At 50.2% G+C, this 19,014-nt stretch overlaps 1 protein-coding gene, 1 long non-coding RNA gene and 1 other non-coding gene across 5 annotated transcripts in view; 2 read left to right on the forward strand and 1 right to left on the reverse strand.

The window, feature by feature from the left end:
* Ap1b1 (adaptor related protein complex 1 subunit beta 1) overlaps nucleotides 1-8,191 on the forward strand; it is a 55,824-nt gene extending 47,633 nt beyond the window's left edge. For all 3 annotated transcript variants that reach the window (XM_052199354.1, XM_052199353.1, XM_052199356.1), the window contains exons 16-21: nucleotides 2,965-3,110; nucleotides 4,644-4,773; nucleotides 5,031-5,115; nucleotides 5,625-5,711; nucleotides 5,823-5,977; nucleotides 7,344-8,191. In XM_052199354.1, coding sequence (XP_052055314.1) covers nucleotides 2,965-3,110; nucleotides 4,644-4,773; nucleotides 5,031-5,115; nucleotides 5,625-5,711; nucleotides 5,823-5,977; nucleotides 7,344-7,418 — 678 coding nt within the window. In that variant the 3' untranslated portion in view covers nucleotides 7,419-8,191. The remainder of the gene's footprint in view (nucleotides 1-2,964; nucleotides 3,111-4,643; nucleotides 4,774-5,030; nucleotides 5,116-5,624; nucleotides 5,712-5,822; nucleotides 5,978-7,343) is intronic.
* The window catches only part of LOC127696542 (uncharacterized), a 20,261-nt gene continuing 1,259 nt past the window's right edge, over nucleotides 13-19,014 (reverse strand). The window contains exons 2-3 of the long non-coding RNA XR_007980237.1: nucleotides 1,258-2,848; nucleotides 13-163 (exon numbers count right to left, since the gene is read on the reverse strand). This is a non-coding gene — a long non-coding RNA (uncharacterized LOC127696542). The remainder of the gene's footprint in view (nucleotides 164-1,257; nucleotides 2,849-19,014) is intronic.
* LOC127696936 (small nucleolar RNA SNORD125) lies at nucleotides 3,489-3,587 on the forward strand. Its single transcript, XR_007980371.1, has one exon. It is a non-coding gene; the product is annotated as a small nucleolar RNA SNORD125 (small nucleolar RNA).

A 19,014-nucleotide genomic window follows, 5' to 3' on the forward strand; every position in this document is an offset into this window, starting at 1 on the left:
CCGTGACCCAGCCTCACTGCTGAGTAGGTAGCCAGGATCCCAGGCAAGCCCTTAACAGGCTCAGTCTCTGAGAAATCCACATGACAGCAGCTTCGCCACATGCATCAGCAGGCTTGATGCCAGGCACGCAGCAACCTCCACAGCAGCAGCCCACAGGGTCCTCCTACAACCATATGTTAACTGTTATTCATTTTATGCTTGAGAAGTTTGAGTGCTTTTGCCTGTGGCCACTTAGCTCGTAAGTGACAGAATGTGGAATTGCATGCAGGGCAGTGACACTGTAGCCTGTGCTTCCACATCTCTGTCACTGTGCTGCGAAGTGGACACTGCATGGTTTCCATTTTGAGACAGGGTCTCACTATCAAGTCCCATGCTGGCATTGATCTATGGCAATTCTTTTGCCTCAGTTTCCAACGGGCTAGGATTGTAGACAAGAGCGACCATACCTGGCTATATACTTTGTCAGGTCACAAATCAGTCAGCAGGACCAGAGTACAGTGTGCTATAACCACAGCTAGTTACCTGCTATACAGATTGTTGACAACAAGCGCCAGATCAAAACATACTCATTAAAATCCTAACAACAGCCATTCTTGGAATGTAGAGGCAGGGAGGTCAGAAGTTCAAGACCGCTGGGCAGTGGTGGCCGTGGCGCATGCCTTTAATCCCAGCACTTGGGAGGCAGAGGCAGGTGGATTTCTGAGTTCAAGGCCAGCCTGGTTTACAGAGTGAGTTCCAGGACAGCCAGGGCTACACAGAGAAACCCTGTCTCAAAAAACAAAAACAAAAAAAGTTCAAGACCACCCTTGGCTATGTGAAATCAAACCAAACAATAGAACACTAGGGAGCCAGTGCCATCACAGGGTGACGGAGCTTTGCCACACATTTCATGACTTGAGTTCAGTTTCTGGGCACCACATGGTAGAAGGAAATCAGTAAGTCCCATGGGTTGTCCTCTGACTGCCACATGTACATCAAGGCATCTGCAGCATATGTACATATGAAATAAATAGGAAAACAGTTTTTAAAAAGTCAATCAATAGGATATAGTGGTACCCATCTCTATTCCCAGCATTAAAAGGCAGAGGGATCACCGGGCGGTGGTGGCACACGCCTTTAATCCCAGCACTCTGGGAGGCAGAGGCAGGCGGATTTCTGAGTTCGAGGCCAGCCTGGTCTACAGAGTGAGTTCCAGGACAGCCAGGGCTACACAGAGAAACCCTGTCTCAAAAAACCAAAAAAAGAAAAGGTACTTACTGGGTACCATGAGCTGGCCTTCCCTCTGTGTGTAGGTCTTAACTGATGACATCACCGCTAGTCTGGTGGAGATGATGCTCCTGGTCACATGTAGTGCTGGCCATGAGAGCTTCAGGGACTAAGCTGGAAGTAATCAGGCTCCTGGAGGGAGAGTCCTTGCCACAGGAGAGGACTTCCCTGCCTCCTTAGTCACGACTCCCTTCAGAAGCAGTAGCAAGTCATCTGTATTTCCTTCACAACACTGTTACCACTGGAGATGTTTGTCTTTCATACAAGTTCCCCACCTGCCTTGGGTAGGCATATTCCCTGTACAGAGAGCATGGAGCACCCTGTACATGAGAACTTCAGGCTGGTATAGCATGGGTTAGGAGCTAGTGAAATTCAGCCAGTTAGTGAAATTTAGTTTAGAACGCTGAGACTTTGTCAGGACTCTGAGTCTACAGTGACCCTCAGTGCAGGGTCAGATGTGACATGGTAGCTCTGTAAGCATAGAGGCCTGCTGAGGTAGGTCTGGTCTGAGCCTGGTCTGATTGTCAAGCCCGGGCTAGGCTTGCAGAGTGCTCTCACACTACAGGCCTTGGCTAGGGACTCAGTGCAGGTGGGACGCAAGGTGATCACCCTGCCAGGCGTGGGAACACACGTGCTTTCCAACGGTGGGAAATAGCAGGAGAGACATCTTGAGGGAAGGGATGAGACGAACTTGAAGTAGGCACCAGGCTCTGAATACTAGACAAGGTGGGAAAGTGTTTTTCAAGGGTTCACAATCGTGTTTGCGTTTTACAGGGTGATCCCAGCTGTTGTAGAAAAGGAGGGAGGAGGAGTCTGGGCAGCCACCTGAGGGAAGTGGTGCCTGGAGAAGCAGAAGCCTTGAGGGTAGACGGCAGGCTGCGTAGGTCTAACATGAGGGACAGGTACACCAGGGGACTTGTGGAAGCTGTCTGCTAGAACTGTAGCCTTCTAATATCAAGGAGCCAGTAAGCCATTTGGGAGACAAAGGGCCTGAGAGGCACCTGTGTAACCCAAAGGGTGACACTTACAGCTGACCTTCACAGGCAGGGTGACTCTTGCCATTTAGTTAGTAAACACCGTGTGCACAGCAGCTCCACACTCGCTCTACGCTGCAGGTGTAGATGGAACATCAAAACATTTCCCTTACTGGTCTCTGTGCAAGCAGTGAGGAGGAGAGATGGGCGAGCTTCCTGATGGGGAACTCAGAGGGCAGGCAGGACAGCGGCAGCGGCGGGTGAGAACTCCTTCCCTACTACTGTACTATCAGGTCCGGCCAGTTTCCTCAGCGGAAGACTAAACATATCTCCTGCAAGGAAGGACAGGCTTAACAGCAAGGAGAGCTCAGGCGGCTGTGGCCAGGATCCACAATGCTGTTGGGTCTCAGCTCTGACCTTGGCTTGTCATGGTGCTGGCAGGGCTCACCTGTCTTCCTCAGTATTGCCTTCTTTGACCTCTGAAGATGTCCTTTTGGTCCTCAGCTGTTCTGATACACAGCTATACCGTGATGCTGGCCCTGGGTGGGCTACATCGTCAAGGTACATTTATCATGCCGGAGTGGTAGAAGCAGGTTGATCAGAAGGCCCTTTAGGAAAGAAAAAAGGAAGGAAGAAAAAAGAAAAGAAGGAAGGGCCCCCAGGTTATTAGCTATGACTCTGGGTGGGGAAGAGACACACAGCTGCTCCTCCCTCTTCCCTACAGGTCTGGCTCCCTGCCATGAAGGCCAAGGGGCTGGAGATCTCTGGCACCTTCACCCGGCAGGTCGGCTCCATCTCCATGGACCTGCAGCTGACTAACAAGGCCCTGCAGGTCATGACAGATTTCGCTATCCAGTTCAATCGTAACAGGTGAGTCCCTGGCCAGACTCAACAGCAGTGTCGTGACCACTGTGTGGACTTGAAAGCCCCAGACAGTGGACAGGGCACCTCTGCTAACTTGCCCTCCATTGCCCAAAGGATAGTGTGTCAGAACTCACTGCTCTAAGCCAGCCACCAACCACTGGAATTGCCTTACATCTGCCTCTCCTCCCAGGCCCGAGTCACTTTTCTGTTGGGGGCAACTCTGAAAAAGTGGGTTGGGTAGTAGGCCTGCTAGCCAGCCTCCCCTGGGAGCAAGGCAGGGCTCAGCCCAGCTTTCTCCTCCTTAGACAAGGACTCACTCTGAGAATGAGTGGTAGCTGCTCCGAGCCCCATGTTTCTTATACTGCCCCAGGCACTCTGATGAGGGACCTTGGTGGCCCCTCAGGATGATTCCTCTTCCTGAGTGGCTCCAGTGAGGAGCGAACTGAGCCTCTAAGAAGTTGACTGAAGCCTGGCAGTGGTGGTGCACGCCTTTAATCCCAGCACTTGGGAGGCAGAGGCAGACAGATTTCTGAGTTCGAGGCTGGCCTGGTCTACAGAGTGAGTTCCAGGATAGCCAGAACTATACAGAGAAACCCTGTCTCGAAAACAAACAAACAAACAAACAAAAAAAAAAAAAAGAAGTTGACTGAAGGGGCAGCTTTCTCAGGAAAGCCTTAGGCAGTTTGGGGAGCTGAGGCAGCTCTGCCTCTTCCATTCACAGGACACTAGGTGCATGACTGCTCATAGCAAACCTCTGTGCATTAAACCTTTCTGGGTAGCAGATCCTAAGCCAAGGACTGTAGAGTATTAGTCTCCAAAGAGCCACCTGACAGTCTAGTAGAGCAGAGGTTACTTACTCCTTGTAATTCAAAGGCCCTGCCCAAGGTCGCAGAGCTGACAGTGATGGCAGGCCTGGGCTTCCCTCTGCATCAAAGCAAGTCATAGTCTGAGTTTCAGTTCTCAGCAGCCGTGTTCTCCCTGTAAGAGCTGGGAGCGGGTGTAAGCCAGTTCCTCAGTGAGAGTCTGTGTTCTAATCAGGAAGAGGGAATTGTATTTCTGATGTCTACCAGTATAGAAAATGGCCTATTGCTACCCTGGACATTCCCAGTCTCAGTTCAGGTTCCTTCTGCACCACTGTGACAGCCATGGGATAGCATGACCAGTTGGCGTTCAGACAGTTAAGTCTGGTCTTTCTAGGGGTGTTCATAGCTGTCTTTTGAGTTATGGGTCTTAGCAGTAAATATCTAGGCTGGCAGTTTTCCATGGAGAAACTTGTCACAGCCCCTGGTGTTGGGTGGAGGTCCTGAGGGAAGGGGCAGGGCTCTGCTGTCATGGCCTACAAGGAACCAGCCCAGAGGAGAAGCAGCAGCAGCGAAGAGCGAAGTCTTGCTGGACCCAGGTTCTTGCCTTCTGACTACATGGTCAGAGGAGCAGGGGTGCTCATGAGCTTGGCAAAGGCTGACTTAATGAAGCTGCTCTGTGCCCACCGCCCCTCCCCACACTCCCTGCAACTGCTGCGGGCCTTCTCTCTCTCTCCAGCTTTGGCTTGGCCCCTGCTGCACCACTCCAAGTGCATGCACCGCTCAGCCCCAACCAGACCGTGGAGATCTCCCTGCCTCTTAACACAGTGGGCTCAGTCATGAAGATGGAGCCTCTAAACAATCTTCAGGTGTGTTCCCACAGGGCCAGACACCTGTTTCTACCTAGTCTCAGCCATGTGGTGGATGTAGCTAACCGTATGTGCAGGAAGCCAGAGAGAATCGTGCTCTTGGCTGGAGGTGGGACCTGGGCTAGGGGACAAGGCTACAAGGGTGGGTTCTATGAGAAAACCTGCTCTGGACACCCTGCTTGGGCCCTCAGAGGTGGGCTAAGCCCAGGAATCAGGGTGTCCAGCCTTGGGGACTGACTGGAGACCCCCATGCCTAGGTGGCTGTGAAGAACAACATTGACGTCTTCTACTTCAGCACGTTGTACCCACTGCATGTCCTCTTCGTGGAGGACGGGAAGATGGGTGAGTGGGGAAGGGCCCCGGGGATTTGAGCAGTAGGACTGCAGCTAGGGAACCTGGGAAGGCTAGTGCTGTGGTAAGGATCAACAGGACAGCTTTGCCTAGGATGGGCTCTTCAGCTGATCCTGGGCCCCATGTCTGGCTCACCTCACTTGTGAGCACTGCTGCCCACCCTTTCGCTTGTCTGGACTGCAAAGAACCAAGTCAGTCACCATACCTGGTGGCTGTGCGGCTCATCACCTTTGCCACAGAACCATGTCTAACAAGCAAACTGCACCGAGGGAGGAGGAGAGGAGGTCAGATATCCGGGAAGCCAAAGGAGAGGCCGGAAGCAGAGGGCATTTGGGAACAAGCCTGTGTCCTGAGCTGAAGCAGAGGGAACTGTGGAGGAGCAAATGCCTTCACTCAGCAAACAGGCAGCACATCGGAGCCCAGACCCATTCCTGCCATGGGGTGCCAAGGGACCCCTGTTTATCAAGATCCCATCTCATCCCGCCCTGTTCACCCTGCAGACCGACAAATGTTCCTGGCCACATGGAAGGACATTCCCAACGAGAATGAAGCCCAGTTCCAGATCAGGGACTGCCCGCTTAACACGGGTGAGCCCCTCCCCCACCTCCCCCACCCCCACCCCCCATCCCCGGGATCTCACTCGCTCTCTGCCCTGTACCCACTGACTGAGGGCCTTCCGTGAATGTCTGATCCTGCAGAGGCTGCGAGTAACAAGCTGCAAAGCAGTAACATCTTCACTGTCGCCAAGAGGAACGTGGAGGGCCAGGACATGCTCTACCAATCTCTGAAGCTGACCAACGGCATCTGGGTGCTGGCGGAGCTGCGCATCCAGCCAGGCAGCCCCAGCCTCACGGTGAGAGCCCCATACCCACTGCCAGGTCCTCCACCTCCCTGCCCTGCCCAGACAGCGCTTCCCGAAACAGCCATCCAAGTCTGTGCTGCGAGGACACTTGACAGGTGTCCCTATGCCAGGGTCTCTGAGCCCAGCATGAGAACTGGTTCTTAAACTTCAACTCAACCCCATCACGTTACCCAGATAAGACACTAAGGCACATAAACACCTACCCCAGACCGAGAAATAGTATCGCTGGCTACAGGAGTTGGCCCTGCTGCTTTATGGGTGCCTGAGCCTGCCCAGGGCATGCAGATTTCAGCAGGCCATGATTCTACATCTCGAGTCAGAGCCGTCAGAGGACAGGTTCTCTGGCAGGCTGGGTATTTTGTAGAGTCCAGGCATTGCTTCCCCTGTGCACCCTTGCCTGGTGGGTGTGGCCTCTCCTAATGCTGGTGACTGTAGTGCTGGTGGGTGGGGCTGATGGTGGCTGAGGTGGTGGTAATTTCCATCTTCCTGTTCGGTTGCTGCATGTCCACCTTCCCTCCTGGCACCATGGTACAGGACTTGGAGGTTAGCAGATTGCTCTGTCTTCTTGTGCCCCACCTCCGTCCTCCGAGCAGGACTGCGCATGCCCCATCGCCTACTCTTGCCCCAGTGCGTTCTGCTTTCCCCGTCTCTCAACCTTGCTTCAGTCGGGTGCTCCCAAGGCCCAGCAGAGATGCATGGAGGTTGCCAACCCCAGACTTTCCAACCACCTGAGCATGCACGGTGTGCAGAGCCCTTAGAGAGGCCACTGCTGCTGAATCCAAAAGTCCGCTTGCCACGCCTTCATAGTTGCAGCCTCAGATAGACCTGCTGCTCTCAAGTGGAAGGGCTAGTTGGCTTCCTTCCCTTCTGCCTGGAATCTCAAGGCTCAGACCTCACCCAGCACTGAGGCAATTCCACACAGACTTGCTTCCTGTGCAGGAGCCAGAGCAATCCCATATACCTTGCAGTCCCAGGAGAGCTCTGCTCCCCCTTAACCCTTTGCCCACCAGGACTGTATGTCAGAATTGCCCGACCTAGACCTCCAGAGGTTAGAGTGGGGCAGACAGCCCAGAGGGGTGGGCTGGGTACTCCTGTCGGCTTATGAATCGAGCCGCCTGCCCGTGGCTCCAGTAGCAGAACTGACAGCAGGCGTGAGGGCTGTAAATATATTTGGTTCCTGCCAGGCTGACTGAGGGCCACCTCCTCTGCTTTCCCTCACATCTGCCCGCTCTTAGCTTCCAGCCTGCCGTGTGCATGCGATACATCCTGCTCACTTCTCCAGTGCCTGCCCGTTCTCCTTCCCTTTACTGAAGAGCCCCAGGGATAAGTTCTTTCCCTGCCTCCCCTTCTCCTGCAGCTGTCCCTGAAGTGTCGAGCCCCGGAGGTATCCCAGCATGTGTACCAGGCCTACGAGACTATCCTCAAGAACTGAAGCCCCTCTTGCACCCCCCAGCCTTCTGCCAGCCCAGTCATGGAACCCGTGGGTGGCAGTACCTCCTCCTTTCTTTGAGGAAAGGCCAGGTGGGCTCCTGAACCACCCAGGAGGCTCTCCTGATGCTAACTGAAGGCCTGGAGCAGGGCCACGTCTCCTCCTAGAGTGAAATCTCAGTGCATCTCCAGTGGCTGCTTTTTTCTATTGCTGTTGATGTGGATCAAAGGAAATGGAGCCAGCACGGCATCAGAAGCTGGGCGGGGCCACAGGGTGCTCTTCCCTCTCCTCTCCTGGGTGTGAACACGGAGCCCCCCACCGGGGTCCTAGCCCATAACCCCTGACCTGTCTCCTCAGTGAGCCCGTCCTGGGTAGAGTCCTCTGGGTGCCAATATTACTGCTTGGGACTCCAAGGGCTGGAGATGGTGATGGGCAGACATGAGCCCAGAGGAGCAGCTGGGCCAGCGCCACCCACCCCGTATAACCCCAGCCGGTGCTCTGTGACCTGCATGGCCCAGAGCCCAGCTAGGATTCTGTTCCCTTGTGCCCTGGAAGATGGTCACTGCCTACAGAACATTCCTCAGTGTCCCCTCTGTGAGTCCAGGGCTTTTAGAACAGAAATAGGGTGGATGGTGGAGCCACGGGCAGTGGAACCGCTTCTGGTGTGAGGCGCCTATGGTTTCTCTAGCATCCGCTGGCTCCTCAGTCTGTGTGCGTGACAGTGACGGGTTGTCCTGTCACTGCTGTTTGATAATAAAGAGATTCTGCTTTTGGCAGTCATGCACATTTCTTTCCCTCTACAAACTGCTTCTGGTAATTGGGGGTAATATCTGACCCTGCAGTAATTATATCTAATACATATAAATGAAAATATATATTGTATATTTACCCTTATTTTCAAAAAGAGAAAGTGAATAAAAATGATGACATCAAGTGTGTTCCTGGCCAGTGTGTCAGGTCGTAAGGCTCTTCCGGGCAGGAGTCCCACGCGGAAGCCATATGCCTGCCTGCCTGTGGTCCCGTCCCTTCTGCCTGCTGGTGTCCCTGCCACCTTCCTGCTGTGGTATCAAGTCCTCCCCAGCTGATGCTGTGTCCCCTTTGATCCGAGGGAGGGAGGGAGGGATTGCTGTTCATGTGAGTTTCCTCCTTCATGCTGCCATGGAGCAGCAGGGGTGACTGAGGGGGGTAGGCAGGAGGGGGTGGGCAGGAGGGGGTGACTGAGGGGGGTGGGCAGGAGGGGGCTGGGCAGGGTTCTGTGTGTTCTCCTGGGGAGACACCCAGGAAGAGGACTTATAAGAGACTAAAGAAACAGTTTGCCCAGGAACATGAACTACTTCCAGGAAGTTGTACTGCCCAAGGACAGTACCACCTCAGCACCAAGGTGCCTGATCCCTTGCTGCCTGCTTCCATGAAGTAATGGTAGTGGATTCAGTTTTGTGAATGTCTTGTGCAATTACGCACAGCTACTCTGGGTTCAGGACAGTAATGGGTAGTCATAGCATGCGTGAACAGGGTCCACAGTAACTTACCCCTTTCCTCAGCTCTTACAAGTTGTTGCCATCTCCTCTTTGGGGTGAGCATTGTGCTAGAAGGCCATAGCAACAGTCACTTATTCTCAGTACTTTGGCCAATTATGAATCTCTACAGTAAGCACTGCCCACTGCAAAGAGAAGCTTCCCTAATACCCAAGGCACAGTTAGCATAACAAATGACTCCCATGAAGAAGTAAGGATAGGGTCCTGGAGAATGAGTGGAGAGAAGGTTTATGGGACATATGAGGAGGGGGGAACTGGGAAAGGGGAAATCATTTGGAATGTAAACAAAGAATATAGAAAATTAAAATATATAATTTTTAAAAAAAGAAGAAGCTTCCCTAAGCAAGGCCTACAGCAACAAACATCTCAACCGCAGTAACATGCCCACTAGAGGCCAGGCCTTCTCCAGCCAGTTTTTTGTCTTATAATAAATGAGGGTTCCTACTGTGGAACAGACCTTCAGTCCAGCTAGAAAGCCATTGGCTGAGCTTACCACACACGACCGACCCACTGGCTTAGCAGGTTGCTGTTAGCAGACCGCCTGTATCCCTGGTTGAGAGGCACCATTGACAGCAGTGTGTCAGAGGCCTGCATAGCTCCTGGTTCTGAGAAAGCAGGGAGGACCCTTCCAGCCAACCCTTGCCAGATGTTCCCATGCCCCACAGCAAAGTTTATGGTATCTTCAGCAATAAGGATTTACCATCCAGTTCTAATGTGCAATCAATAACAATGAAAATTGCCTTTGTGATTTGTAAGGCTTCGGGGGTCTCTCTTGCCACCGACTTGCAGTAAGATAACATCCCTGGCCACTGGGATTTTCACCCAAAACTATTCTGAATGTGCCTTTTCCCGCCACACAGCACCTTCATCATTTAAACTCCTTCACTGTCTTTACATTTATACAAACAGATTGTTGTAGGGCTTTCTGTCACCTTCTTGGGTATTACCCATGCCTTTGTCATAAAATGTCCACGAATTCTACAGCAGTGCCAAGACACTACTACACCCTGGATAAACTTATTTTTCATCTCAGCAAGTTATTTCAGGTGCTTCTCTACGTTTGTAAGGGACTCCGAGGTTGCCATTATATAATTATATAATGAAAAGCTTTGAGAGCTGGGGACAAGACATCAGAATAACTAAGAGGTTTTTTTCATACAGTATATTCTGATCACAGTTTCCTCATCACCTCCCAGATCCTCCCCACCCATCCAAGTCCATGCATTCTTTCTTTCTAGAGAAAGCAAAACAAACAAGTACATGCTTGTGCAGAAAACACATAAATCAGAAATATGAGCCGGGTGGTGGTGGTGGCAGCAGTGGTGCACACACCTTTATCATAGCACTCCGAAGGCAGAGGCAGGTAGATCTCAAGTTCAAGGCCAACCTGGTCTACAAAGTGAGTTCCGGGGCAACCAGGGCTACACAGAGAAACCCTGTCTTGAAAAACAATTTCAAAACTACCATTGACTTCAGTTAGCTATCTATTGCTAGACATGGGACTGCCCTACAGTGTGGTTTGTATGCCCAGTGAGACTCCTCGGGAGAAAACTAATGTTTTCCTTTGCAAGCTGTTGTCAATTGGATCTAGTGTCTTGGTTAAGGATGGGAGATCATACCCACTTCCTTCTCAGTGCTGGGAACCCAGCTGGCTTGGCCCTGTGCAGGCCCTGCACATGCTGCCACAGTCTGAGTTCACGCGCCTGTCACGTAAGGCTTGCCTAAACGGCATTATCTCCTTGGTGTCGTCCATCCCACTGGCTCTTAAATCTTTCCTGCCTCTTCTACAAAGTTCCTTGGGCCCTGAGGGAAAGGATTTGATGGAGACATGCTGTTTAGGATTGAGTGTTCCGAGATCTGCCTCTGCACAGTGTCCAACTGTGGGTTTCTGTGTTCCCATCTACTGCAGAAGGCGGCTTCTCTAGTGGTGAATGAGCAAAATCCTAGACCGTGGCCATAGCAGAATGTTTTAGGAGTCATTTCATTGCTACATTCTCTTAGCAGAGCAGCAGTATTGGGTTTCCCCCTAGGTCACAGGTTCTTGGCCTCCCAGACAGTGTCAGACATGGGTTCCGTCTTATGGAGTGAGCCCTACATCCAATCAGGATGTGGTTGGTTACTCCCACTGCTCTTGTGCCAGGATATCATATAGGCAGGCCACCATTATAGGTGCAAGAGTTTATAGCTGGCTTGATGCTTACCTTTCTCTGATAGCATGCAGAGTACCTGCCAGTACCAGGACACTATTTAGTAGGGGTGAAGACTGTAGTTAGACACCAGCTCAACTTCTCTAAGACTGGGCAGTGGATATCTAGGTGTTGCCTTCAGCAATATGACTTTGTCATTGCTTTGTGGAGAGAGACCAACAGTGCTGGTTAAAGCCCGAGTTTGCTGGGGTTTCCTTGTGGCCCTTTGACCAACAACCAAATCATACATAACCCATTCCAGCACTGGAGGCTTCATTGGGTGGCAAGACATGTCTAATTGAGGCTTTGTTTCCCTGTTATTTGGTATTTTCATTTAGGTTTCTTTGTATGTATCTATGTATGTATGTGTATAATCTACTGTAGTAAGTTTCCATATTCCCTCCCAAGTGGCCCTTAGTTGTTTTATCTGCCCCTCCTTTATTCCCTCTTTCTGTTTAATGCTTCTGTTCTAGACCCCACTGCCATCTCTCCATAGGTATACATTCTGTCTCCCTCTCCTTCTCTCCACCATAGTCCTTTACACTATACCTAACTTATAAGGTTATGCAAACTGTAGCATGGCTATTGAAGGCAAAAAAACTAGCACCCACATATAAGCAATATATACCATGTTTGTCTTCGCTTGGGATGATTTTTTCCTAGCTCCATCCATTTACCCAAAAATGTCATTGCTTTAAACAGTCGGGTAATACTCCACTGTGTAAATGTACCACATTTTCCTGATCCATTCCTCTGTCGGTGAAAACCTGGGCTGTTCCAATTGTGGCTATTATGAATCGATCAGGAGTGGCCATGAATGTGTCTGTGGTAGGGCGTGGAGCTGTTTGGGTGTACACCCAAGAGAGGTTAGCTACATCCTGAGGTAGATCTATTCCCACCTTTCAGAGGAACCACCACACTGACCTCCCCACTAGCAATGAGTGTTCCCCTTACTCCACATCCTTGCCAGTAGGGACTTGCAATTTCCTTTATTGATATTGGTCATTCTGACTACTGTTAAGGTAAAATGTCAAAGTAATTTTGATTGGCATTTTCTTGATGACTAAGGATGCTGAACATTGTGTTTCCTCTTTTGAGGATTCTGATTAGCTCTGTACCCCAGTTTTTAATTGGGTTGTTTTCTTGATGTTCAGTTTTTGTTTAGTTCTTTATATTTTGTAGATATTAGCCCTCTACTAGATATATAGTTGGGAGATTTTTTTTTCCCATTCTGTAGCCTGCCACATTGTCCGAATGATGGTGTCCCTTGCAGAACAGGAACTTTCAGTTTCATGACGTCCCATCCATCTATCTAGATGTATGTCTGTCTATCTATCTGTCTGTCTATCTGTCTGTCTGTCTATCTACCTACCTACCTACCTACCTACCTATTCGCAGAGTTTCTCTGTGTAGCCCTGGCAGTCCTGGAACTCACTCTGTAGACCAGGCTGGCCTCCAACTCAAAAATCTGCCTGCCTTTGCCTCCCAAGTGCTGGGGTTACAGGCGTGCACCACCACCGCCCAGCTGCTTGGAATATCTTTTTCCTTCCCTTTACCCTCAGGTAATGTCTACCTTGATGTTGGTTGAGGTGTGAATCCTGTTTTCATATCTGTATCTTTTATTGGTAAATCAAGACCACTGATAAGAGTTATCAATGAGCAGCATTTATTGATTTTTTTGGCTGTTTTGTTAACACATAGAGTTATTTCCCCTCTTATGATTTGCTGGTCTGTGATGATTTATTCCTTGTGTTTTCTTGGGTGTGGTTATCCTCTTCAGATTGAAGTTTTTCCTTCTAGCACCTTCTGTTGATCTTGGTTGTAGACAGATTCTGCTTAAATTCAATTTTATTGTGGAATGTTTTGTGATTGAAAGTTTTTTTTTTTATTTTATATATATGAATGCTCTATCTGCATGCACATGTGCATGCTGGAAGAGGGCATCAGATCCCATTATAGATGGTTGTGAGCCACCATGTGGTTCCTGGGAATTGAACTGAGGGCCTCTGGAAGAGCAGTCAGTGCTCTTAACTCCTAAGCCATCTCTCCAGCCCCATGATTGAAAGTTTTGTTGGGTAAAGTAGTTTTAGCTGACATCTGTGGTCTCGGAGTTTGTAGAATATCTTTCCAGGCTCTTTTGGCTTTAACAATTCTCCATTGAGAAGTCAAGTGCTATTCTAATAGGTCTACCTTTATATGCCTTTCCCCTTATAGCTTTTAATATTTTTCTGTGTTCTGACATTACTGTTTTGATTATTATGTCTCATGGAAATCTTTCTGGTCCTGTCTATTTGGTGTTCTGTATGCTTCTTGTATCTTGACAGGCAACTCCTTTAGATTGGTGAAATTTTCTTTTATGATTTTGTTGAAAATGTTTTCTATCTCTTGACTTGGGTTTCTTCTCTTCTATTCCTATTATTTGTAAGTTGGGTCTTTTCATAATGTCCCAGATTTCCTGGATATTTTGTACCTGGATATTTATAGACTTAACTGTTTTTGACTGAGGTACCCATTTCTTCCATCTTGTCTTCAGTGCCTGAGAGTCTCTTTCATCTGCTGTATTGTGTTGGTGGGGCTTGCCTCTGAGGATTTTGACCTCTAGTTTTTTTTTTTTTTTCTTCAGTGTTTTTGGATTTGGTTTTTTTGAGACAGGGTTTCTCTGTGTAGCCCTGGCTGTCCTGGAACTCACTCTGTAGACCAGGCTGGCCTCGAACTCAGAAATCCATCTGTCTCTGCCTCCCAAGTGCTGGGATTACAGGCGTGCGTCACCACCGCCCGGCTTTCACAGACCTTATTAAGGCATTTAAAGCCCTTGAACAAACTCATAATTGCTGTTTTGAAGTCTCTGTCTTGTGCTTCAGTGGTGTTGCATTTCTCAGGGCTCACCATAGGGATGCTGGGTTCTGGTGGAGATGCTGACCGTTGATTGTGGTTTGCCCTGGTGTGTGTCCAGGGGTTTGCCTCTGGGCTGGGATGACTGTGACTCTAGGTGCTGGTATCTGGTCTTGCGTTGCTCTATGGATGTCCCATCCCTCGGTTTCCGTTGCTCTCTCTGGATCTCAGAAGAGATCGGAGTGGCGGCTCGGGGTTGCCTTGTGGGGAGTGTTTCTATGGGCTGGCGGGTGGTAGGGAGGAGTAGAGGAGGCTGCTTCCCAGGTCGGTATGGACGATGAAGCCTTTGTTCACAGGGTGGTTAGGGTCCCTGACTGTGTCACCATCCACCGTAAGCAAGTGCTCTTGGTCTTGGGATTCAGTAACTCAGGGATGCCCGGAGAAGGAAGGGTCATCACCCAGTTCATGGGAGAAGATCCCACGGCTTAGGCATGGCCGCAGGGCTGGGATGGCACCTTGTTTAGATCTTATCTTCCATAGGACTCTCCAGGAGCCTTCCCTGCCTCCTCATCCCGGGGTGTCCTTGGGGGTGCACATTTCTCCACCCCGCAGGGCTTTGCAGGCTCAGTTTATGTGTCTGGTTCAGCCTAGGACCAAGAGCAAGCGAGGCTGTGGTTTCTTTCACTGTACCTCCAAATGGCTGCCGCTGCCTTAGTGGTCACAGCTGGCTACAGAAAGGGCCCTGTGGACGGTGGGGAACAATCTCCACCCCGAGCATCCTTCCTTCCAAGACACAAGTATGCACAGCTTCCTCTGTCACACCAGCTTCTCATCCTGGATACTCATGGAGAGCTCAGCTGGCAATCCCTGAGTAAACATCGCAGCTTAGATGGCCTGGTCCTTCAGGGGCTGACCCCACCAGTAAAGACTCACATCATGTGCAGCCTTTGTCTGGAGCAGTTAATCAACCAATTACTGCATCCCCTTATAAGACAGACAGTGAGTGAGAGACTCTCCCAAAGAACCCAGATGTCCCTCAACAGAGGAATGGATACAGAAAATGTGGTATATATACACAATGGAGTACTATTCAGCCATTAGAAACAATGAATTCATGAAATTCTTAGACAAATGGATGGAACTGAAGATCATCATCCTAAGTGAGGTAACCCAGTCTCAAAAGAACACTCATGGTATGCACTCACTGATAAATGGATATTAGCCTAGAAGCTTGGAATACCCAAGACACAATGCACATATCAAATGGTGCCCAAGAAGAAAGGTGTGGTCCCCGGTCCTGGAAAAGCTCAGTGCAGCAGTGTAGGGGAATACCAGAACAGGGAAGTGAGAAGGGTTGGATTGGGGAACGGGGAGGTAAGAGGGCTTATGGGACTTTTGGGAGGGGGGAATCCAGGAAAGGGAAAAATCACTTGAAATGTAAATGAATAATATATCAAATGGATATAAATATAATAAATATAATAAATGGATAAATAAAGCAATGGATTTAAAAATAAAAAAAACTCAGGAGACAGCAGGTGTCGGTGAGGATGTGGAGAAAGAGGAACACTCCTCCACTGCTGGTGGGGTTGCAATGCTGGTACAACCACTCTAGAAATCAGTCTGGCAGTTCCTCTGAAAACTGGGCACATCACTTCCAGAGGACCCTGCTTATACCACTCCTGGGCATATACCCAGAGGATTCCCCAGCATCCTCTGGGAATAATAAGGATACATGCTCCACTATGTTCATAGTAGCCCCATTTATAATAGCCAGAAGCTGGAAAGAACCCAGATGTCCCTCAGCAGAGGAATGGATACAGAAAAATGTGGTATATATACACAATGGAGTTCTATTCAGCCGTTAGAAACAATGAATTCATGAAATTCTTAGACAAGTGGATGGAGCTGGAGAACATCATCCTAAGTGAGGTAACCCAGTCTCAAAAGATCAATCATGGTAAGCACTCACTGATAAGTGGATATTAGCTTAGAAACTTGGAATACCCAAGACATAATCCAAATATCAAATGATGTCCAAGAAGAACAGAGGAGTGGCCCCTGATTCTGGAAAGGCTCAGTGCAGTAGTGTAGGACAGTACCAGAACAGGGAAAGGGTGAATGGGGCAACAGGGGAAGGGAAGGGGGCTTTTGGGATTTTGGGGGAGCTGGGAGCCAGGAAAGGGGAAATCATTTGAAATGTAAATAAAAAATATATCAAATTAAAAAAAAGTCTCCAGCAAGTGGAGGCAGGAGGATCTGGAGTCTGAACTAGGCTAGCCTCAGCTACATAGCAAGTTAGAGGCCAACCTGGACTACTTGAAATGCTTTGTCAGAAAAATACACTGGGCTGGGAGAGATGGCTTAGTGGCTAAGATCACTTGTTCTTGTTCGAAGAGCCAGGTTTGAGTCCCAGCATCCACATGGCAGCTCACAACTGTAATCCCAGTCCCAGAAGCTGTGGCCTCCCTCTTCTGGCCTCTGCGCACCAGGCAAGTATGTAGTGCACAGACATACATGCAGACAAAGCATCCATACATTAAAAAATACAATTCTAGAAAATTCAAAGTAAATAAAAACAGGTTAGCAAGATGGTTCAGTGATTGAGACTGCTACTATTTTTGCATAGGACTCAACCTTGGTTCCAGCACCCGACACCCTGCAGCTCATGACTGCCTGTCACTCCAGCTCCGGGGTTGTGGCACCTTCAGGACTCTGTGGGCCCCTGTACTCATGTGCACATTGCCACACACAGACATCTATTTTTTCCTTTTTAAAAAATATTTAGCCGGGCGGTGGTGGCACATGCCTGTAATCCCAGTAATCTGAGAGGCAGAGGCAGGCGGATTTCTGAGTTGAGGCCAGCCTGGTCTACAGAGTGAGTTCCAGGACAGCCAGGGCTACACAGAGAAACCCTGTCTCGAAAAACCAAAAAAAAAAAAAAAAATTAAATATTAAAATAAGTAAATCTTTAAAAATAAACAGCCAGGCAGTGGTGGTACACGCCTTTAATCCCAGCACTTGGGAGGCAGAGGCAGGCAGATTTCTGAGTTTGAAGCCAGCCTGGTCTACAGAGTGAGTTCCAGGACAGCCAGGACTACACAGAGAAACCCTGTCTAAACAAAACAAAACAAAAAACAATAAATAAATAATTAATAATAAATAAATACAACCAACAAAAACGTTGCAGCTCACAGACTTCACCCCCAGTTCGTGTACTTTTCTCTCTGGGGCCTAATTGAGGCTTCCATCCACACTGAATCATGCGATTATTACTTCTGGATTAAAAGTCAGCCCCGATGAGTCTGTCCATCCACCTCTCCTCCCTGTCTGATTATTCCTGCGGGTTCCAAGGTTCTGGATCTGTGCTCTTTAGCAGAGATGTAATTTGTGCAACAGTCTCCCTACATGCGCAAGCCATAAGAAATGACAAGCCCACGTCTCGTCCTGCCCTCCCCCTTCCCTGTTAATATCGGTAGCCCTGTGAGGACAGCATTTTCATTGTCATTCAGCCCTTAACACAGGCAAGCTCTTTCTGAGCAGAGAGCAGAATCTCCAATGGATATCTTGTCACCCACTGCAAAGGCCACATAAGAGCCATCGCACCTGGTTACATTCTCATCTGCGTGACTTCCAGCATCCCTGAATTAATGTAGCGGACTTCATTCATGGAAGAAGTGTACCAAACCAAAGAGGGCAGCACCCTGGAGAGCCCCTCCATGGCCGCTCCCCCTGAAAGTGCAGCAGTGTCAGTGCGTCCCATGTCACCACAGCAGGGACAATGCAGCTGCTTCTCCAAACTTAGCCAGACCGGGTCATGACTGAACCAAAGATAAGGGTTCTGTGGCTTCCTGGGAAAATGTGGACACTGAGCATTCACCCAGGTGGAGCACGGACAACAGACACACAAAGTCCCTCCCCAAGCCTGGCACGTGGGGGAAGCCATGGATCTAAGCAGGGCTCCCTACAGGGGCAGCTACACCAGCTGAGGAAGTCGGGCCTCCCTCCCGTTCCTCCCTCCCCCAGCAAATGATAACTGTCTCTACCACTGTCTGGGCTCAGCTGTGAGCCTTCCTCTCCTTCCACGGGGAAGTCGTCTAAGGGTCGCCTGCAAGCAGTCACAACTGTTCAGGACTTCAAGGGCACAGTGCCCAAGAGAGGAGTTCCTCAGCAGCTGCCCACCACCAAGACCTGCCATGTGGTTCCAAACCTCAGGCTAGCCTGGTTCCCTGGAGGGAAGGCCAGACCCAGACCGGGTAGGGCTCAGAAGCTCTTCCGGCAAGGCGGCCGGGACAGGTGCCCCATCAGCTCTGCCTCCCGCCCACTCCAGACACTGCTGCCTGCTGGAGGGAAGCCTCTCCGTCTCTCCAGCTCAACCTGGGGACTTGAGCATCCAGAGGCAACAGAGGCCCTTGGTTGCACGCACCTCATTCTTAGTTGAAAGTCTAGGCTTGGAAAGCCCCAGGTCAGCGCAGCCTGGGTCTCTGAGCACTACCTGTCACGGTCTCCCCTGACCCAGCTTTCTGAGTGCAGGGGGGGGGGGACAGCTGCAGAGACCCCACCCCTGCAGTCTGCAGCTTCTGCTTCCTAGAGCCTTGAAGGCATCCTTCTCTGCGGAAGCCATCAGGGTGTAGATGCAGGATGGCTGTCCCATGGAGGACAGTAACCTGGGGAAAGCTGTACTGATGAGAAAGCTGGCCTGTTTGTTACCTGCCTACACCTCAGGTGCGGTAAAGCCTTCCACAGCTCTACCCACCCTCCTACTGACACTCAGTAAGAATGGCTGTGGCATGGAGAGGCCTGCAGGGAGCAGGGAAACACGTGGACTATGAGAGCAGAGGGAGAGAGTTCTAGAGCGGCGGCAGGGGATGGCGGCAGAGATGGCGGGGTAAGGAGAGGGGCTGAAGAGATGGCTCAGCAGTTAGGACCACTTACTGCTCTTTCAGAGAACCCAGGTTTGGTTCTTACCACCCACATGGTGGTTCGAAACCACCCAGTCCCAGTGGGATCCGGTGCCTCTGCTGACCTTTGCAGGCCCGTGCGCAT

This window comes from Apodemus sylvaticus, chromosome 11, assembly GCF_947179515.1.
Source record: "Apodemus sylvaticus chromosome 11, mApoSyl1.1, whole genome shotgun sequence".
Lineage (NCBI taxonomy): Eukaryota > Metazoa > Chordata > Mammalia > Rodentia > Muridae > Apodemus > Apodemus sylvaticus.